A 22,649-nucleotide genomic window follows, 5' to 3' on the forward strand; every position below is an offset into this window, starting at 1 on the left:
GATGGAGGGACGGATGAATGGATGGATGGATGGATGGATGGATGGATGGATGGATGGATGGATGGATGGCCAGATGGATGGATGAATTGATGCATGGATAGATGGATGGATGAATGGCCAGATGGATGGATGAATGGATGCATGGATAGATGGATGGATCGATGGTTATTATATTACTCTGGGGTTTTTTGTACCTTTACTTGGACAAACAGCCTCATCGCTTCCAGAGGGACAGTCTTTGGTTCCATCACACACTCTGTCGGCGGGAACGCACTGGTCTCCTCGACACTGAAACTCTCCTGGTGCGCACACACAGCTACAAAGACAGTCATGTGAAATGTTCGTGCAGATGAATGGTCGTAGTAAACACAAAAAGAAAACAAAATCTTCTACTAACCATCTTATATGGTCTTTGTAAAACAGACTAAAACAACTAGACCAGTGCAGAGCATCAAACTTCATAATACACACCCTCTCTCATCACTGAGGTCCCCACAGTCATCGTGGCCATCGCATCGATGGAGGTACAGAATACATCGTCCCCCCGCACACAGGAACTCCCCTTCATCACAAACCACACCACAGTCTGGGCCGAGAAAAGTAAAGTTCATCACAATTCACAGTTATTGCTGTCATTAAATGTACAAAGAAATTTGCGAACAGGACACAGTGCTTCACGAAGACTTCATGGAAATTCATTTTTACAGTATGCTGCTGAGGCAAGTTTCTGATAGAGCGCATTCCTTGAAGAAAAGGTTTTTTGATAGTTTACCTTGCTCATCAGATCCATCAGCAAAGCCACAGTCCAGCCATCCATCGCAAACACGGCTGGCTGGCAGACACTTTCCATTTGCACACTGGAATTCCCCAGGTGGGCATAGGGGCACAGGGGTGGCAGGTCCACAGAAGTCCTCATCTGATTGGTCAGCACAGTCTGGGTGGCCATCACAACGCAGAGCCAGGTTCAAACATGGTCCACTGCAGGGTTGGGGTTCATTTACTTAATTCTCTCCAGTGATTTTGTGGCAAAGAAAGACTGATTCTTTCAACATAACATAAACCTGACCAGGACATGTTAGCGCAGTGTGATGACATACAAATCAGCTACTGCTAGCATAAACGGCTTTGCTCAGTGTGATTGGATGAAGTGTCTGAGAGTGTGTCTCACAGTAAGATAAAAATGTGCTTTGGAGTAAATTGGAGAACAGTCAGCAGTGCAGTTTGGTCATATGTATGTAAAATGTTGTTATTTAGAGGGTGTAAGCTACCCCACAGCAGTTAGCATTCAAAATGAATAAATCATGAAAACAAAAATAAATGTCTTCTGCCTGGCACATGGAGAACTGGAGGCTAAAGGGGTTCAAGCTCTGGTAAAACTTTACACAACAACAGACATGTTTGAGCCTTCATACTGCAATGCACAGGAAATTAATCCTTTTAATAAAGTTAATTTGGACTCGCCTCGGTGTGCTGGTACAGTGGAAATGGTCCGGGGAGCAGGTGGATGGACAGATCTCATCTGAACCGTCACCACAGTCGTCTTCATTGTCACACACCCACTGGGTGGGGATGCAGCGTCCCCCAGCACAGGTAAACTCTGACTCCAGACAGGGAGGGGAGGGAGGAGGGCAAGCCACACCATCACACTTCCAAACACCCTCCTCACAGGAGCTGAACACACAAAGGCAAAAGGTTTTTATGGACAGACAAAAACAAAGAATACACATTTATAAATGTTCAGAAAGACTGACCAGTTCTGGCAGTGTTGAGTGACAGCAGCTCCAGCTGGAAACAAGGAGCCATCCCACTCACACGGACACTGGCTGGGAGCTACACAGCTGTCGCCTGTTTCATAAAAAGCATACAGACAAAGAACGTAAAGACGGCAGTGGGTCGTTGTGGGTTAGACTGAAAAAAGACATCCAAAACAGTTGCAGCTACTTAATTTTAGTGGTGCGACGCAGCTGGTTTCAAATACTCTGGTTTGGTGAAGAAGCAAAAATAGTACTCAGTGTAAGAGCAGTTTTTACACGTGTTTCTGTCAGCATGACACTGAAACAAGTCAGATCACGGCATTAATATTTCAGCAGTGATGATAAACCTGGAATATGTAAATAATCCCATTGGCTGTGCAGAAAAAGAAGCCACTGCATTTTCTAGCACCTCCTGACTGCTTGGTGTTGTAGTCCTGCGTTTTGAATAAATCCTTATTAAGTATTCGCTACTACGTTCCCATTTGATTATTTACATTCTGTATTTATTTAGTATTTTGATTCCGTAGTTATTGGTTTTGCTTATTGGTTGTCAGTTTCTTCACTTGTGATGTTGTAAGTAGTTACTAAGTGATTATAAACTCCTTCCTGCTGTGAGTCTTTTGGTATCTTATACTTTTCCGCCTCCCTCATGTTTCTTTAATCTCGTCGAGTCTTTGTCTCTGCTTTAGGCATTACCTGTTTAGGTTACTTCTAGTGCTGTCAGCATTAATCTCGTTACAATGACGTTAACGCTATAACCGCATTAACGCAGCACAGCGCTAACGAGCTAACCACGCTAACGCGTTGACGCCGTGCAGCCCCACGCACAGGGCGATCCGCGTTAACTCGCTTACCAAGATTCGCCGCGTTAATGCAGTTAGGGCTTAACGTTATTTTAACGAGATTACTTAGTTCCTGTTTTATTTTGACAGTCATTTGTGTCTTGCACCTTTTAGTCTTAGTTTTACTTTCATGTGTTGTTACCTGAATTAGTTTCAGCTGATTCCCACGTGTCTCTCTTTCTCTGGTGACCTGTCCTATTTCAAACCTCAGTGTTTGTTGGAGTGTCTGTTTTCTATACCTGTGTTCCTGTCTGTGCTTGCCTCTAGCCTGTTTATACTGCTTGTCATTCTTATGCTTTGCTCACCTTCTGTTTCCTGTGTTTTTGCCCTGAAGGAGAATATTTTGGATTTTTAACATTTGCCTTCAGCCTTTGTGTCTCTTGTTTGTCTCAGAGCCCCACGTTTGGGTCCTCTTCCTGCACCAGTCCTGAAAACTGGCACGTCAGTGAAGTTACTGCTGCTGTGCAGTGTGTGTGAATGTGCACATCACTCAGTTTCTAGTTTGTTTTTGTTCTGCATGTAGTATAAGGCTGTAAGTTCTAAACTAAAGAAGCAAATCGCCCTAGTTTAACTTCCCACACATATGCATGTTGTATTAGGCGTTCAGCACCCATTCCTCTCATTCTTCTGACATGTGGCTTCAAGTTCTGCTTTGTCACATTAAAATACCAATACAGAGTCAACTGTAATGTTCAGTTTTATACATCACAGCTATGGACAGAGCAGAGTCTGTCTCACCATGTCGGACAGTGCCTGCAGGACAGAAGCAGCCCTCCACACAGGAAACAGCATCGCAGCTGGAATGTGGACTTTGCTGAATGGTTGGACATGAACGCGAGCAAGCTGGACCACAGGGATCATAAACCAGCCCGTTGTCACACTGCAGAGCTACAGGAAGATGAAGTTAAAGTTAGAGAAAGTGTGCCCCGGACATTAGCTCAGGTATGGGCATGTGTGCAGGATGGCAACATACGACAGAGCTCCTGGGACCGCCAGTGGATGTAGACCCCTCGCCGGTTACACTCTTCGGCGTAGGTAGCGATGGCTGTACAGAGACACTCACAGTCTCCACCTGAGTCACAGCTAAAACACGTGACAAACAACAAAGCTACCTTTAAACTGTTACTCCAAATACACAGTTTTAGAATGACTTGGTTACATTTTTCCTTACTAACTGCTGTATAAGCAGCATGCTTCGCTGGTGGCAGTCCTGTAATCATTTTTGTAACAGCGGACAGTTTTTTTTTAAAACTAAAACCCAGTGACTGAAGATTGCATTTTTCTTGGTCAAGTAAAATTTTCTTTCACCAAATGATAATTGATATCATAAACAGTCATTGTTCTTGCCTCAGTTTAATCAGATTTCAGTTTATGCTCATAAAAACAGGGATTGTTTGCTAAACTGCAAAAGGGTACGGACCGTTTTACTCAAACAAATCTGTAAAGTGAAACTAGATACTTCAGACAGCAGATAAAGCTGATGATAAAGTGCAAAATAGATTAACCCACTAACTTTGCAGCATTATAAATATGCTAGATACAACTGTATTTTCCGCACTATAAGGCACACTTAAAATCCTTTAATTTTCTCAAAAATCTGCAGTGCGCCTTATAATACTGATGCATGAATTCTGGCTGTGCTTACTGACCTCGAACCGATTTTATGTGCCTCACGGCGCTCAAAAATTTGTCAAAAAATGTTTTAGTATGACTTTGGTAGCTATGAAGCCGCACCGCTTGATGGATGGTTGGAGCATTACGGCTGCCACAGTCAGGAGCCTCACGGCGTAATCTGGGTCCTAAACTCCGTCGGCTTCAGGTCCCAAAGTCAAACAATCACTGCAGCATCACTGAGAGTTACAAACTGTCTAAATTCTTTCATCTTTAATAAAATGATCAGTGTTGCTGCTTTACCAGGTGTAACAATTAAGTTTAACATCCAGGCATCCATGAAAACAGAATTTATTACATTTAACAGAGTTAGAAGTTAGCAGGAGGTTAGCTCACTAGTTTCCACCTAAGCATGATATAGCATGTTCTGACTGAGATTTCTGAAAACATTCAAACGTACAGCTCTGCTATCACTTCCAGCATAAATGAAGACAGAAAACTAAACAGCAGTGACGTTTGTAGGGTTACTGAAGTTGGGCTAGCTGGTATATAATGATGTGCTACGTGATTGCTAGCAACACAGCTATGTTAGCATAACATAAACACAGTGAAGCTGGAGGATGAAGGCTAACATTTTTCCACTCGATAAAAGTTAACGTGAGGGTTCCCGATGGTTAGGGACAAATGCAATCCCAAGGCAGGATGCTGTAAACGGACCAAACTTCAGTCAGGAGAACAACTGAGATAATCCATCCACAATACGAGGTTAGTCATTAATATGCTGCAACAACGTGGAAACAGAGCAGCTGCAGAGAATTCAACATTAATGAATCAATGGCAGCACGGTGGCACGGTGGTTAGCACTGTTGCCGCACAGCAAGAAGGTCCTGAGTTCAATTCCAACATCAGGCCGGGGTCTTTCTGTGTGGAGTTTGCATGTTCTCCCCGTGTTTGCGTGGGTTCCCTCCGGGTACTCCGGCTTCCTCCCACCGTCCAAAGACATGCACTTAGTGGGGATAGGTTAATTGGATAACCCAAATTGTCACTAGGTGTGAATGTGCGAATGAAAGTGAGTGCGAATGGTTGTCTGTCCCTGTATGTTGGCCCTGCGACAGACTGGCGACCTGTCCAGGGTGTACCCCGCCTCTCGCCCTATGACAGCTGGGATAGGCTCCAGCGCCCCCCGCGACCCTGAAAAAGGATAAGCGGAAGCGAATGGATGGATGGGATGGATGAATCAATGGTAGGAAAGTGGAGGAAGCAAGAAGAATGAGTTAAGTAAAGTTTGACTTATCTGACTGTTTTGTTTCACTTAATGCTCCGTATAATCCTGTGCGCCTTATGGTCCAAAAAATACGGTATATATTTTTTTAGGTTTAATATGTCTTGCATAGATTAGCGCTGCCACTCACCCACAAGCATCAAAGACACACCAGTCATAATACTGCTGAAAGGGCACCTCAGGGTGGCACCTTGAGAAGAGTCCCTGAGTCAGCACAGCACATTTTTTCCTGGCCCATGTCACTCTGTGGGGGTTCAGCTGAAGAAGACAGTGTCAGAACTTAGTGTAACGCAGACTAAAACCAAAAATCCCTCTGTGTGTGTGTGAATGTGAACTTACAGCGCAGGGGTCCCGGAGGTCCTGGTCTGCCACGTCAGGGCAGGATGGGCTGACCTTCCAAGAGTTTCCAAACAGCTCGGCTGTCGATTCCACAATTCCCTGCCGTGTTGTGAAGTCGTTCTCTGTGTCCCCATCAAAGTTACCACACAGGCCCCCGACCCGACCACGAAGATGGGCCGCCAAACGCACGTACACACGCATACCTGGAAGAAGAAATGCAAGTTGCAAGCAGCAATTATGGGACAGAGTTTTTAAGCAAGGCACAGACACTATGGCAACTACATATACTAATGTTGTTGTAAATACTGATCATTTTGACAGGCTGCAATCGCTCTAACGGCCAGTAGGGATGAACTTAAATCCCTACTTTAAAGGAGCAAATGCGTGTCACTTTAAGTATTTCAATGTTTTTCTGTGTATTTTCTGCAAAGGATCTTTTATATTTAGTTTATATGTGTGCGTCTTACCTCCATCCCACAGCAAAGTGACTCCAAGACGTGACGAGAGGGACACAAACAGGCCAACTTTTTCCAAAGTCAGGCCACTGCCACTGTAAGACTTTGGTAGGCTAACTGGCATCCCATTTACTGTCACAGCATTACCTAATGTCACAGACAGTTTAGCAATTAGACCCTCACTTTCCTCACATAGTACAATCACTTTGCCAAAATAGAAATAGGACACATTTGTGAGTCATGTCTGATAAAAACAGCACCTAAGAACACACAAGTGATTCAAAACTTCAGTAAAAGTTAAGTTAAACTCAAGATCACAGACGAACTTGTTTGATGGGACGTTCGGGGTTTTGCCTTTGAGGGCAAGTAGCTTACCCGTGCAATGATTTACATGTTTGAGTATGAATCAGAAGGTCTCTAGTTTGAGTGTAGTAGTTGGGTATGTGGTGTAAAAATCTGACATATCAACTATGTGGTGACCTCTTGTGAATAGGGGGCTTTTTCTAAAGCAGTATTCTGCTCTCACATGGGTTCCAAGGGGCCATGTTTGCTGGATATAAACTCTCATTTAGCAGCACCATTGAGCCCTCTACCTCTTAGAAGATGTATGACCGTGTTTCCCAGACTGAGGGTGACTGATTTTGTGCAGGTGACTCCCGTGCTTCCACACGGCACGTTCTCCGCCGTGACGCTGAATAAGCCGCTGGTCTCCCTGGCTAACATGTACTGGCAGTCACCCAGGAAAGAGTAGCAACGACCGTCGAACGTCACATAGTGTGGGTCCCCCGTTGCCACACATACACCAGCACAGGCAGAGCGGCCACAGTGCCAGCGACGCTCATTGCACACACTGCAGGGAAAAATGATACCGTTGTAAAAAGAATACGTTTATAATTAATATATCTTAAAGAATTTTGATGCACTCAGCTCATACATTACCATGTGTTGCAGTCCTTAGTGATGGTGTCATTGCTGTAATAAAGTCGACCATTGTGGTGACATGGACATTCATCTGGCAGAACACAGCGGTCGCCCTGAAGGAAAAGAAGATGTAAAGTACGAAAATGTCGGTCATGATCAAAGACTACAGCTCTCGTTGTGTTGTTTGTCTCTAAACTCACAAAACACCATGGAATTTAATTTGGAGCTGACATTAAGGGATTCATGATTTTTTGCACGATTGACGTTGAAAATAATCCTTATCTATCTAATATTGGCCCTTAGTGAAGCTCCTCTGTTCACCAGCTGTTTGAAATAAGCCATGATAGCACCCTACAGATGTTGAATAAAAAGTAGTGTGTCCACTACAGAGGACATGCATTAATAGGCAGGGCCTCGGGAGGATATGACTGGAACAGAAATGAATGTGATCATAAACCTACAGCAACATCTGCATAAACCTGCACAAAAAAGGTTTTCACTCACTAGTAAGACAGTCCCCTGTGGACACACACAGCCAGACAGGGGCTCTCTGCAGCTTGACTGCATGACGCTTGAGCCCTGCTGTTGGCCAGGAGGGTCCAGGCTCGAGCAGGTGAGGAGGCAGGAGCGTGGGGAGTAGACCAGAGTGCCGGGGCACTGGTTCACCTCCTCACAGAGCTCTTGAGTGCAGTTAAACAATCCCTGCTCACACACACTATGGAGGGAAGAGACGAGGGAGTGGAGTTAGTATGAACATCTACTGAATGGTATTACCAAGACATTATAGGTCTATTAAAGATTATTACTGAAACGTTGTTATTAACAAGTTTGGTTTAGCAGGTGAAACAGTGAATACACTATAAAGCAGACTTCATAGTGATGACACTAAACTATCATCCATACATTTTTATTCTCCTTTAACAGCAGCTGAGGCGTGACAAGAATCACTTAATGATTCACTTGAATCAACAGCCAGTGTTTTTCATTTAACGTGCCCTGATATACTGTATGTCATTTACGATATCTGCTTAATGATTAACCAGAATTTCCCTGTTTCCTCATAGCAATTACTCAGGTCAGACTGATATCACCAGCTCAAAGGAAACAAGTCACGTACAAAACGGACTCTGTACAGACCAACATGTCCCAGTATATTAGAAATCAGAGAGAAACTAATCTGAGCCGTCGGTAAGTTACTTAAACCCACAGAGTAATGCACACTGCCGTTACATGGTAAAGAAATGCAATGAAATCAACCTATCCTGTATCAGCAAGCAGGAACATAGAGTGATTTCATCAGAGCTCTTGCACCACCAAGTAGGCATCACGCTCTTATGTGCATCTATAGTTTGCAGTTGTAGTCATTTAAATACAGTGTCTTGCAAAAGTATTGGGCCCCCTTGAACTTTCCCACATTTTGTCACATTACAGCCACAAACATGAATCAGTTTTATTGGAATTCCAGGTGAAAGACCAACACAAAGTGGTGCACACGTGAGAAGTGGAACGAAAATCATACATGACTCCAAACATTTTTTACAAATAAATAACTGCAAAGTGGGGTGTGCGTAATTATTCAGCCCCTTTGGTCTGAGTGCAGTCAGTTGCCCATAGACGGTGCCTGATGAGTGCTAATGATTAAACAGAGTGCACCTGTGTGTAATCTAATGTCAGTACAAATACAGCTGCTCTGTGACGGCCTCAGAGGTTGTCTAAGAGAATATTGGGAGCAACAACACCATGAAGTCCAAAGAACACAGCAGACAGGTCAGGGATAAAGTTATTGAGAAATTTAAAGCAGGCTTAGGCTACACAAAGATTTCCCAAGCCTTGAACATCCCACGGAGCACTGTTCAAGCAATCATTCAAACATGGAAGGAGTATGGCACAACTGTAAACCTACCAAGACAAGGCCGTCCACCTAAACTCACAGGCCGAACAAGGAGAGCGCTGATCAGAAATGCAGCCGAGAGGCCCATGGTGACTCTGGACGAGCTGCAGAGATCTACAGCTCAGGTGGGGGAATCTGTCCATAGGACAACTATTAGTGGTGCACTGCACAAAGTTGGCCTTTATGGAAGAGTGGCAAGAAGAAAGCCATTGTTAACAGAAAACCATAAGAAGTCCCGTTTGCAGTTTGCCACAAGCCATGTGGGGACACAGCAAACATGTGGAAGAAGCTGCTCTGGTCAGATGAGACCAAAATGGAACTTTTTGGCCAAAATGCAAAACACTATGTGTGGTGGAAAACTAACACTGCACATCACTCTGAACACACCATCCCCACTGTCAGATATGGTGGTGGCAGCATCATGCTCTGGGGGTGCTTCTCTTCAGCAGGGACAGGGAAGCTGGTCAGAGTTGATGGGAAGATGGATGGAGCCAAATACAGGGCAGTCTTGGAAGAAAACCTCTTGGAGTCTGCAAAAGACTTGAGACTGGGGCGGAGGTTCACCTTCCAGCAGGACAACGACCCTGAACATAAAGCCAGGGCACCAATGGGATGGTTTAAAACAAAACATATCCATGTGTTAGAACGGCCCAGTCAAAGTCCAGATCTAAATCCAATCAAGAATCTGTGACAAGATCTGAAAACTGCTGTTCACAAACGCTGTCCATCTGATCTGACTGAGCTGGAGCTGTTCTGCAAAGAAGAATGGGCAAAGATTTCAGTCTGTAGATGTGCAAAGCTGGTAGAGACAGACCCTAAAAGACTGGCAGCTGGAACTGCAGCAAAAGCTGGTTCTACAAAGTATTGACTCAGGGGGCTGAATAATTACGCACACCCCACTTTGCAGTTATTTATTTGTAAAACATGTTTGGAATCATGTGTGATTTCCGTTCCACTTCTCACGTGTGCACCACTTTGTGTTGGTCTTTCACCTGGAATTCCAATAAAACTGATTCATGTTTGTGGCTGTAATGTGACAAAATGTGGGAAAGTTCAAGGGGGCCCAATACTTTTGCAAACCGTGTATACGACATAAAAGTTGGGCTAATGCTAACTTGTGCAGATATTCACAAGGGTACAGCTAAATTCAAATTACCCCAGTTATTACAGCCAGGCTCACAACGTCAGGAGTTTCCAAAGAGACCGACCTGTCCTCACTGATGAACAGGCACAAATCTGTAACAATGCGTCCTCGCCTACCGCACTCATAAAACGGGACTTTGTTCATGAAACCGGGTCAGTATGATACTGTAGCTCTGCAGGCGATGATGATGAAACATGCTTACTTCAACTGAGTCTTTATGACCGGTGGCGAATGATAAAAGCTGCACTCAGATAGCCATAAAAGAGAAAGGGCTGCTTTTACAATGTACTGTTAAAAAACAACAATCAGAAAAGCAATCATCTATATGAGGTCAAAGAAAAATGACACCTAAGTAACTTCATTAATTTCTGCTTTCTTCAGAAGTGTAGTATACCAGATTAATCCGAGGACATCAGGGGATACTGATGTGGTCAGTTAAGTAGCAGAGGGGCTGTTGATCAGTTTTGGGGTTATAATGAAATTAACTGCATTAGAGAAGCAACAATGAGATTCCCCAAACAGGAGGCTTTTATGGTGGAGGACAGGTAGTCCAACTCAACCAGGGTGGTACATCAATATGTGTCATTGCTGTGTCTCCCAGCACACTCTCAAGAGCTTGGAGGAGATTCAACACAAATTGCTTTTCAACAAAAATTCTCCCTTAGATAACAAAACTGTGTTGTGACTCTTTCCCCTCATTCAAGGCCGCCCGCATCGATCGAAAATTGTTGACTTTTGCTTAACCAGGTGAATGGAAACTTTCTCTCAGTTGAACATGGAACACACACAGTCACACACGTGCACTGACACAGACCTACACTCACCCCCCAGCCCCTCCAAACGCCTTCGAAGCTCATGTCTTCTATGTTGTGAGATCTGATGATTTATGTGCTGAGGTGTTTTTTTCTGTTCTCAAACTGATCTCCCTTTTGGAGCTCAGTCTGGGGGGGTCTTTCCTCATGTTGTGCATTTTCCATTGTTATACCTCTCTGACCTGTCTTTCTGTATGGTCGGAAGGGTAAGATGGCACTGGCAAGGCTGGCAGCCTTAACCCAATTTCCCTCGGGATGATCCATCCATCCATTCGCTTCCGCTTATCCTTCTCTGGGTCACGGGGGGTGCTGGAGCCTATCGTAGCTATCGTGGGGCCCAGTTTGATATTTGGCATTGTCAGTTGCCAACTAGCAGGAATGACAGGGCTACCACTGGTGCTCTGTGCTTTTCAGAGCAGGTTCACCCTGAGCACATGTGACAGATGTGAAAGAGCCTGGAGAATCTGTGGAGAGCTGCCTGTAACATCATTCAGCATGAACAGATTGGTGGTGGGTCAGTGATGGTTTGGGGAACACATGCAGACCTCTACAGGCTAGGCAGCGTTTAAGTATCAGGATGAGCTTCTTGGACCCACTGTCAGACCCTGCGCTGGTGCAGGCAGTCCTGGGTGTCTCCTGCTGCACGGCAATGCCCGGCCTCATATGGTGAGAGTATGCAGGCTGTTCCTGGAGGATAAAGGAATTTACACCACTGACTGGCCCTGACCTCACTTGACCTAAATGCAACAGAACATCTGTGGGACATTGTGTTTGACCTCAGTGTACCTCAGAATGTCCAGCAGCTCAGTGATGCCCTGCTCCTGATCAGGGAGGAGATCCCCCGGACACCATCCACCACAATGGGGGCAATACAAACTACTGAGTACCACTGCATCTTTTATTCACTTTGAATTTTGGGTGTCTTTGAATTTAGCCATCTGCAGGTTGGTAGTCTTCATTTCCATTAAATGATGTTTCGTCCTCTGGTTCCTGACCAGTCCATACCAGTATTGATATCCAGTATGATTTTTTTCCCCACTGAGCTCTGATGCATTTACGAAGTGTTTTTTTGTGTACATCTGCATCTGTACCGTGGATTTAATATTTCATAAGAGATTTAAAAATTCTCAATCTAAACGTATTTCATGATCAAAGTGTGTAGCGGCAGAAAGGTGAGACAAACTCCTTGACTACATACCAGGTGTTGCAGTTATTTTGAACCATGGCCCCAGGTGAATACATCACTGCTCCTTGCATGCATGGGCACAAAGAGATGGGAACACACTGACCCTGCTGGTCCTGCACAAGCCCTGGTGGGCACTGGCAGCCTGGAACACACAAGCTTTGACTGCGACTGTCATCACAGCTCCAGCTGTGTCTCAAATCTGAGCATGAGTTCCCACAAGTGCGACCGCACTCCTGGTACACCTGACCCCCTGAACACTGCATTGCTGGGGAGAAAGGAAGAGATAGCGTAGCAGAGCATTGGTTTTAGCACACTGTATCAGAAAAAACATTCTTTTGGTCTCTAAATAGTAATAACTTTTCCCTCAAAGCCTCAAAACAACACAAACAACGGTCCTCCAGCTTACTGCAGAAGGTGCGGTTGCGCCACTGGACCACAACACCTTCCTGAGCACAGTGTCGGGCATAGGCAGTGAGGACGGTGCAGTGACAGGATCCCTGCGGCACACAGCTGCAAACCTCTGACAGACAGAGACGGAAATATGGCTCCCTCTCCACCACGTCGTGACACAACTGTAGAATCAGAGATGGAGGTGCAAGTGTGAATAAAAGCGAAGGCAACAAACTCGTGAGAGATGACCAGAAGTACCCATCACACTGACCTGAAAGATGGGGCTGTGGAGGACAGCACACACAGTCTCTGCATACTGCCGCCTCTGGGTGTACGTGGAGCAGGCCTCTGGTGCAGCTCCTCCAGGCAGGGTGCAGAGCGCTGTTGTGAATTTCGCCACAAAGGATGTCACGCTGTTCTCCACATCTCCTTCTGGGGTGGTAAAGTCGTCACGCTGGTTCCAGGTCAGTGTTCCACACAGGCCGCGCACCTTGTCATATATACCCATGTCCAACAGAGAAGGATTGATCCCATGTTATGGAATTGCTTGAACATTGTGTTTTATGGTAATTTTACAGTTTAGTGCCTACCACCTGGCCCTAGCGCGCTTCTCTTTGAGATTCCACATAATAGAACGTGTCTTATTTCTTTGCAGATCGCAGGTTGGCTCTGTGACAACATTATGGTTGGGGCATTTCTATATAACACCCACTTAAATGATGTTATAACTTGAGGGTGACATCTGTACAGCTAATTTGCTAATCTGCAGAAGCTACCTTGGGTCACTAAACTGGACCTCTGAACCATGTTACAGTTGGACAGTATATTGAAAGCACTAGGAGTAGTTTGAAGAGCACCTTGTTTCCAAAGCCAGGCTGCAAGGTGATGAACGCCAGGGGTCCATCTAGGTACCACAGAATCTGGGCTCCAAACATCTGGATGAGCAGAAATGAGGAGGAGGCCTTAAGCACAGCTAGATCCCCTGTTACCAAGGGCACCGCTTCCTTCTGGCCATTCAGTGTCACTGAACCTGAAGGTAACAATATCAGCTGTAACCAATCAGAATGCAATCAGCACATTCAATCTAAAAGTCCAAGACGCTCTACAGTGTCTACTATAAAAACCTGTTTGTGCTTTGATTGCACAAAAATGCTGCACTATGACGCAATCTGCAGCCTGCAAGGTTGTAAAAAGAAGTCCTTGCAAAAGAACCAAAAACTGCAGTTCCTCAAATAGCCACAATCTTGCACCTTTGCCCCAGGTGAATGCGTTTGCAACAACTACATAAAACTATGTTATTATTTTTTGTAAATAACTGACTTATTGATAATGGCACCGGTTCTGACATAAACGGTAGTAACCAGACCGAAAAGCAGCGCACATTTTGGTGCTTTATTTTGGTGCTTTTTTGTCCTGAGATGTGATACACTTTGGATTCTAGCCAATCATTTTACCTTTCCTAAGGATAGTAGGCGGGCCCAGGTACGTACGTTCTTTTAGAGCAGAGCTACGAAGAAGAAGAAGCTTTGAGCCAGGAGGGAGGGGGTGAGTGATTCCTTGAGTGATTCGCTTAGGCTACGATTCAGCACAGGAAGGGAGGGGGTGAGCAGCTCAAATGTGCTGTTAGCATGTTAGCAGAGCGATGCTACTGTGAACCGAGGAGCTATTGTCTTGATGTGAGCTTCTACTCAGGGTTTTTTCTTCCAGTTCAGTGCAGAAATGTTTTCGTTAAGAAACTGGCTGTTGTTTTTTTTCACACAGTTTTAATTATAAGCTAGATATATTTCTACTAATGAAATTAGTTTGCTAACAGCAACAGGGATGAGTCAGTGAGTCAGTTGGGCTTGTGAGTCATTAAAGTGATTCTTATTGAACGATTCGTTCATGATTCGCGCATCACTACAAAGGAGGTAACATCTCGAATCTGATGAAACACCTTTTTTTAAAAGCAGAGAAATGCACTGTATTTGATAGCTTGCTATCAAAGACCGAGCACATCTACTGCGGGTGTGGTGCCTGTTATCGTAGCCGGAGTTAGCAACATCCCCCAAAAACACGAAGAGGAGAGTCCTGGCCCCTAGCCCTGCCAGTGTAGCAGAAATGATGAGGATGATGATGCAGCAGCAGCCGTTCTTCTCTGCGTGAGAAGCTTAATGTTGTTCGTGTGTAATTTACGTTGAGTAGGCTAACCACGTTATTACATTAATGCATGTAAGGTGAACTAGCAAACATCATCATAGCTACATGCGGCTGTCTTCTTGTTTGATGGCAGATACTCCCTTCACCCTGACTAAAAAGGCTAAAATGGCCAAAGAAAAAGTGGAAAACAGCTAAACACGAGAGGTTTTTGGACAAAGTTTGTGTTTTTTCCATTGTTTAAGCACTGCTTCCAGCCAAGAGTGATACCATATATGCCCCATAGCTGCAGAAAAGGCTAACATTGTTATCTTTTTACAAAAAAACAGCTGAACATGAGAGGTTTTTGGACAAAGTTGGTGTTCCCCATTCTTTAAGCACCGGTTCGAGCACCGTTTAAGCACCGGCACCGTTTCAAAAGTACCGTTTTGGCACCGGTTTTGGATAAAACCTAAACGATACCCATCCCTAGACATCGATGGGTATATAGTTAAAGTTATCAAACTGGACACAAGCTTGTTTGTGATTTTGGTGTTGTTTTTGTATACAGTCGATGGTCTAAAGCAGCATTAATTGCTGGGTAAAGCTGTGTTGTGAGCCTAAAGAGAACAGTAAGAGAAACAAACTACTAGACACATCTAGATTTGATTTCCTGTGATCTATCAAGCAAACCTTCATACCATACCGGTGTCTGTGATGGTGACTGTGGTCCGGAGAGCTGTTACTGACATCTCCTTTAGACACCCCCCTCCTCCTTCCCCTCCCCCTGCCGTACATTCTCCACAGCGTACACTCACAACTACCTTCCTGTCAACAAAGTCCTGAAAACACACAGAGAATAAGAACAAAGTAACAATGCACAAATCTGCCTCATAGTGTAAGCAAATGTGTTTGATTGCATTTCTCTACACATGGCTCACCTCCACAGCAATGAAGGAGCAGTCGCTTCCCTGCAGTGAGTACCTCTTTTTGTCAAAAGTGGTCACCTGTAAACCGCCCATCAGGGCGCACTCTGCCGCACACTTCTCCCCAGTACACTGCCACTGACCCGAGCTACACACACTGTCAAGGTAAAGGCAAAAAAAGTTGCACATAAATGGGGAAAATGGGTAAACGATGAAGAGTTGACAGGAAAAGACTCCCTCCTCACCAGGTGTTGCATCTCTGTTGTATTTTGTCCCCTGACTGGTATGTGCGTCTGCGATGAAAGCAAGGACAATCATCTCTTTTCAGACACCTTCCCTGGTGAAAATAGAGGCCTGGAGGGCACTCGCATCCTCCAACACACTCGTCCCTGCACTGGCCCATGGCTGCGGGGGGCTGTGGAGAAGTACAACTGGGAGGACAGGATGATATGCAGTCTGAAAACACCTGACCTCTGGGACAGACACGGTCTGAAAGGACAGATAAAAGAGAGAAAGCAGCATTATTATAGCGTGATTCTCATCAGGACAATATTGACAATCTGACAGGCTGTGTTACAGATTATATCAACTTCTGTGTGGACACTGTGGATCCCAAAAAAACATTTTGTGCTTCTCCAACAATAAGCCCTGGGTTACCAAAGACATCAAAGAAACCCTGAACAAGAAGAAAAGAGCTTTCAGAAACAGTGACAGAGATCAGCTGAAACTGGTGCAGAAGGAGCTGAAAGCCAAGATTGCAGAGGGTAAAGAGTCCTACAGAAGGAGGCTGGAAAGCAAACTGCAGGACAACAGCACCAGGGAGGTGTGGAATGGAATGGGGGCCATCACTGGCCTGAGACAAAAGAGAGGTGTTGGGATGGATGGAGACGTCGAAAGTGCAAACAACCTAAATCTGCACTTCAATAGGTTTGACTGCCCTGCGGCTCCTGTCTCCACACCCAGCTCTTCCCATCTTCTCCTTTCTCCTCCCCCCTCTCCTGCCCCCTCAGACCTTCTCACCCTGTCCCTCTCAGCAGATGACATCAAAAGAGAATTGGGCAGACTCCACTCCAGCAAAGCTGCTGGCCCTGACGGTGTCAGTCCCAGGGCCCTCAGGTGCTGTGCTTCCCAGCTGTCTGGAGTTCTACAACAGATCTTCAACATGAGTCTGGAAATGCAGAGAGTCCCATCACTCTGGAAGACATCCTGCCTGGTTCCTGACCCTAAAAAGATCAACCCGTTGACCCTCGGTGACTACAGGCCAGTGGCTCTGACTTCACATGTCATGAAGACGCTAGAGAGACTCATCCTGATGCGTCTGCTCGTGGAGCCCTGGCTGGACCCCCTGCAGTTTGCCTATCAACCTCGTATCGGCGTGGAGGATGCCATCATCTACCTGCTGGACCAGGCTTATTCTCATCTGGACATTGTTGGGAGCACTGGGACGGTCATGTTCTTTGACTTCTCCAGTGCTTTTAACATGATCAGACCATCACTGCTGGGGAATAAGCTCACAGAAATGCAGGTGGACGCCCCACTGGTAGCTTGGATTATGGACTATTTAACAAGTCGACCACAGCATGTCCGACTGAAGAGCTACCGCTCATTGTGGGCTGTATCAGGGATGGACAGGAGGAGGAGTACAGGAGTGTGGTGGACAGCTTTCTCGAGTGGTGTGAGCTTAACCACCTACAACTTAACATCACAAAGACAAAAGAACTGATCATGGACTTTAGGAAGCAGGCTCCTCCTCCTAACCCTGTCACCATCAGAGGGGCTGATGTGGAGATCGTTGAGGACTACCGGTACCTGGGGGTACACTTGGACTGTAAACTGGACTGGACCAAGAACACCAATGCTATCTTCAAAAAAGGGCAGAGTCGGCTTTTCCTACTGAGGTGACTCAGGTCCTTCAATGTTGGTAGGAAAATGCTGACCATGTTTATCACTCGGTGGTGGAGAGCGCTTTGTTCTTTGCAGCTGTGTGCTGGGGCAGTGGGGTGAAGACAGCCGATGCCAACAGGCTGAACAAACTGATTAAAAAGGCTGGTTCTGTCCTGGGTGTCAGACTTGAGAACCTGGAGGAGGTGTCTGAGAGGAGAATGCTAAGAAAGCTTGTTTCTATCATGAATAACCCCTCCCACCCCATGCACGCCCCCATGATGGACCATCGGAGCACACGCAGCAAAAGACTCATTGCCCCGAAATGCAGAACTGACCGCCACAGGAAATCCTTTGTGCTGGTGGCAATAAGACTGTATAACTCTTCCTTACTCTGTAGGTGATTTTCCTGAGACTAATACCAATGTTATTCTGTTCCCTTTCAGACCGTGCGATATTACCCAACAGTACCTTATTGAATATGTGTTTCATCCCCCCATCATACGCTGCTACTCCCTTTATTCTATTGCACAATACTATGTCACTTTCTAGAATCTCCTGCACTGATAGTTAAGTTATTTACTCTCCAGGATCCAGTCATATATATTCGTTAGAGTTATTTGATACTATGTCTTGCACTATCCTACTACTGTATATTACTGTACACTACTATTATTATTATATATATTTTATATCTTATTCATCTGTTCCTCTGACTCTCCTGCTGCTTTGAGCAAAAGAATTTCCCTCGGGAAAAATAAAGTTATTCTTATTCTTATTAAAGAAGAGAGGTTCCCTAACCCTAACCTAGCCAGAGATATTCAACTCAATTCAATTTTATTCATGCAGCAGTGACAGTGGGAAGGAAAAACTCCCTTTTAACAGGAAGTAACCTGCACCAGACCCAGGCTCAGGGAGGGGCGTGGCCATCTGCTGCGACCGGTTGCTGTGAGAGAAGATATGGTTGCTTACAGTTTATAATAATGTGCTGTGAGTCAGCACTGCTTTGGAACTCAGAGAGAGTCCTACGTATAGATACTGTTAGTGAGTTCAAAATAAAGTTAGAACCTACAGACCCTAAATTAAAATCCCGGTTTCTGTGTCAAAGCATGTGTCGTAGCATTTTATGGATGCTTCTGGCTAACCAAGCAGATAGCATTAGCTGAATAGTCAGTAAGTCTGGACACAAATTATATACCATGACACTACATTACCATATTCAACTGCAATATAGAGACATGAGGCTCCTTACAACCAAGAATGCTGAAACAGAGGCTTCAAAATGTGAGTCAAACCAATGAGTGACATCATGTTGGCTACATTCCCTTTTTTATATCTATGATGTTAGCAAACTTTAGCTAAATGCTGTGTAAGCAATTTTACTGAATTGATCCACTGACTGAACACCCAGTTGTCGCATTTATCAGATGTAACGCAAGATCACTCTGAGAGCAGAAGGCAGGGGAGGACAGAGGAGACGTGAGACATTTCCTTACCACACAGGGTGGGTGTCCTCCACATTAAGATGATGTGCTGTTGGGCACACTCTCGGGCGTAGCTAGCCAGGGTGTCACACACTGCCCCCTCCCACTCTTTGGCTGGCAGGCTGCAAAACAGGTAAAGACAGGTGTCTATGTAGGCTGCTGGGTCCAGCTGAAAGACACAGAAACACAAAGTGATCTTACAGGAAACACATTGTTTGATATGGTTGTGTTATTATTGTGACATTATGCTGTTTACTTATTGTAAACTGTGCTATCAATCTATTTAAATTTAGTGTTTGAAGTCATAAAAGTCAGCATTGTTAACATCTTGTTAAATGTGATTGTCAGTATAGTTTTAAGATATTATAATTATAATAAATACACCTTTGGCTTCAAGTAAAGACAGGGGGAAATAGACAATTCATGCCTTATTTACCACAAGTTAATCACACTGTATCTATAACAAGTCATTGGTCTTTAATGCAGTAAGTACAGCCCTTCCCTTTCTTGGAACTGTGACAGTGAACTTGGTCAGTTATTTACCTCGAGTAGCTTTTTACAGCCTGGTGTTCAGAGAAATGTACATTTACACAACATGTGGTCAAAAGTTGACATAAACTCATCAAGGACGTGAATGTCATGGAGTTTTTCATGGTTACTTTAACCTGCATCTTTAATGACTTTATGAGACAAATATCGGAAGCATGAGTTTAAATTCATTTGAGATTTTCTCTAACACACACACGAGCTTTTTTACTTCGACCGGCTCAAATATACACCCCTGCTAATATTTGATTAAATGCTCCTCAGCACTTGGCACCTTAACCAGCCATCAACACACGTCACATTTAGCTGGATAAATGCCCTCCTGGGTTTTAATTGCACCTTAGAACACACATGCATCAACACTACAATGAGCGGGTGGAGGGAGGTTTGGAGTCTTCTCCCACCCCCATTCTCTGCGGCCTGCTGGAGCGGGGGGGCTAGTAGGAGGAGTTGGCCGTCCGACTGCGGTCTGGAGTGTGGGGCCTCCCTGCTGCTACGGAGTCGGGGCGGTCTGCCTCTCCCCACCGCAGGGAAAAGGGTAACACCACCTGGGTCTGGGTGCAGTTCCCCCCTCCAGGGGCAAGGTTACCTAGACCCGGTTTGTAGAGTACGCTTGGGGAGTGTGATCGTGTGTACAACGTCTCTTTATGTCTGTCTCCACGTTGGTTGAGTGTGGAGTGAGTGCATATGAGAGCATGGGGGGGGGGGGGAATGGATGTTTGTATCTGTGTGTGCCTGTATGTCTGTGTCTATATGTCAAGTTGGGTATCAGGCGCCACCTCTCTGGGGACACCTCAGGCCCTCCCAGGTTTGGAGGCCTATCTCCACCCACCACCACTTCCCCTGCCAGTGGTGGACTCCCTCAGGTATCGGTACGTTGGTGGTTCTTTGTGTCTGGGGGTGGGCGTCCAGGTACACACCGGCTCACTCCTTGGTGGCCGCTTATCGGGGCCTGGAGCCTGGGGCTCGCTCGGGCCCCTTCGGAGGTGGGGTGCCCCCGGCCTCTCGGCCTGGGGCTCGGTCACTCAGGCACAGCTGGGGGCCGGCGGAGCTCATGGGCGCGTCACTGCAACTCCCCCTGGCTTCTGCTCCGCGGCTGCTGAGTGAGCCCTCATCTGGGACTCTCCTCAGCTCTTTCTGGGACAGTGGCGCGGCTGCTCCTCTGTTGGTCTTCCATGGTCTCTTGTGTTCTGGGGGCCTCTGGATGTCTGGAGTTTTGATCTCCTCCATACCCGCTTCACACCCCGGAGGACGGGGCTGTGGTCCCCCCACACTCCCTAGCAGATCGTTACATGGAGAAACCTTTGGAATACAAGCGCGCTGATCCATACAGGTATGCACACGGGTGTTCACTGCTCGTAGACCCAAATTACACCTTTCTTGGCTGCTACTTCGAAGCACATCTGTCCTGCGTGCTGCACAACAACATTGAATATTTAGTATTTACTGCTGTTTACACTTAGCTAGATTAATGCGATGGTGTTGTGTTTAGTATGTTGCTTTGTTTTTTTTTGCTTGTTTTCTATTCTTCTCTCAACAGGTGATCCAGGAGATTTTTATTTTTTTTCTCCCCCCCTTTCTCACTGTCCCTCTCCCCTTCTGTTTTTCCTTTCCTTCCTCTTTCTTTCTCCCTTTCCTATCCCTCACTCATGTCTGTCCCGTCTGTAACATCTGAAAATAAAATATAATAAATAATAAAAACAAAGATCGACCAAATGGACCAATACGGCAATGCCACGATGATCCATTTGGCAAAGTAAATCCATTGGGTATCCTTGTTGGTCTTCAGACAACAATTCTGATGGCTAAAGAACCAAATGGGACAGGCAAAAAAAAAACAAAAAACATTTAGCTGGATAATGGACCATTCTTCTTGGCAGAACTAGTAACATTCATTTAAATTGGTTGGTTTCCAGGCACATACTGTACTTTCCGCACTATAAGGCACACTTCCTTTTTTTTGAGAAAATCCTTTAATTTTCTCAAAAATCGACAGTGCGCCTTATAATCCAGCTCACCTTACGTATGAATTCTGGTTGGGCTTACTGACCTCAAATCAATTTTATGTGCTACACGGCACTCAGAAATCTGTCAAAAAATGTTTCAGCACGACTTTGCTAAGCTATGAAGCCGCCCCACTTGATGGATTATCGGAGCATCACAGCTACCGTAGTCAGGAGCCTTGCGGAGTAATCTGGGTCCTAAACTCCATCTCAGTGTCAAACGATCACTGCGGCATCATGAGAGTTAAAAACTGTCTAAATTCTTTCATCTTTAATAAAATGATCAGCGTTGCTGCTTTACCAGGTGTAACAATTGTCCTGGGATGAACAGGACAATTAGGACCATTGTCCTGTTCGTCCCAGTTGCATCCATATTTCAACCATCTGTTGATTCGAGGTGATGCTGTGAGATAGTCCACCTTCTTAATTGTTCCGTCTACTGTGTGACAGCCAAACAGAGCATGGTACTACCTCCACCATGCCTGGAGTTAATACAGTGTTCTTAGATTTGAAAGCTTCACTTTTATTCCTCCAAGCGTACGTCTCGTAACAGACACAAAAGGATCTGTCTTTGTCTCGTCTGACCATGAAGGTCTTCTCCAGAAGCCAACCGGCTGTGCAAATAGAAAGCTGCATTTTTTCAGTCAAGCTTGAAGGTTTTGAATTTAGAGTTGAGACTTGCCATCCTCTCAGTCTGTGACAGTAACGGATTGTGTTTGCAGTTCATGGCAGGCTTGGTCCTCACTGGTTCCTGTGACATTCTTGACCATCCTAACCAAATATCCAAAGAGAAACTACCAGTTGTAGTTAAACATGCTCAATAATGACAAGTTAATAAGCTCTGTTCTTGTCAAGTTCAAAACCTTCAGCACGCTTATTAAAAAACTTCAGTGAATGTAAGCACAAATTCAAACTTGCATGTATAATTTTCACCCTTGATTTTCAGAAAATATCAAATAAATTTAACCTGTTGCATCCAATATTTGCTTCATAAGGTCATTAAAGATGTGGGGTGTGCAATCATCTCACCCTGGAAAAAGTCCACATCAAAAAAAACACTAAAAGCC

At 45.2% G+C, this 22,649-nt stretch overlaps 1 protein-coding gene across 1 annotated transcript in view; it reads right to left on the bottom strand.

The window, feature by feature from the left end:
• sspo (SCO-spondin) overlaps positions 1–22,649 on the bottom strand; it is a 103,467-nt gene that overhangs the window by 75,266 nt on the left and 5,552 nt on the right. The window contains exons 10-30 of the mRNA XM_085287850.1: positions 19,046–19,202; positions 15,914–16,157; positions 15,684–15,825; positions 15,449–15,584; positions 13,485–13,657; positions 12,899–13,117; positions 12,644–12,809; positions 12,250–12,502; positions 7,709–7,919; positions 7,223–7,317; positions 6,877–7,133; positions 6,296–6,430; positions 5,829–6,031; positions 5,620–5,747; positions 3,570–3,679; positions 3,335–3,484; positions 1,752–1,845; positions 1,475–1,671; positions 773–982; positions 472–586; positions 195–316 (exon numbers count right to left, since the gene is read on the bottom strand). Coding sequence (XP_085143976.1) covers positions 195–316; positions 472–586; positions 773–982; positions 1,475–1,671; positions 1,752–1,845; positions 3,335–3,484; positions 3,570–3,679; positions 5,620–5,747; positions 5,829–6,031; positions 6,296–6,430; positions 6,877–7,133; positions 7,223–7,317; positions 7,709–7,919; positions 12,250–12,502; positions 12,644–12,809; positions 12,899–13,117; positions 13,485–13,657; positions 15,449–15,584; positions 15,684–15,825; positions 15,914–16,157; positions 19,046–19,202 — 3,517 coding nt within the window. The remainder of the gene's footprint in view (positions 1–194; positions 317–471; positions 587–772; positions 983–1,474; positions 1,672–1,751; positions 1,846–3,334; positions 3,485–3,569; positions 3,680–5,619; positions 5,748–5,828; positions 6,032–6,295; positions 6,431–6,876; positions 7,134–7,222; positions 7,318–7,708; positions 7,920–12,249; positions 12,503–12,643; positions 12,810–12,898; positions 13,118–13,484; positions 13,658–15,448; positions 15,585–15,683; positions 15,826–15,913; positions 16,158–19,045; positions 19,203–22,649) is intronic.

Source organism: Mchenga conophoros, linkage group LG9 (assembly GCF_057382185.1).
Source record: "Mchenga conophoros isolate Kocher_MC1m ecotype Shallow Benthic linkage group LG9, M_conophoros_male_GT1.1, whole genome shotgun sequence".
Classification (NCBI taxonomy): domain Eukaryota; kingdom Metazoa; phylum Chordata; class Actinopteri; order Cichliformes; family Cichlidae; genus Mchenga; species Mchenga conophoros.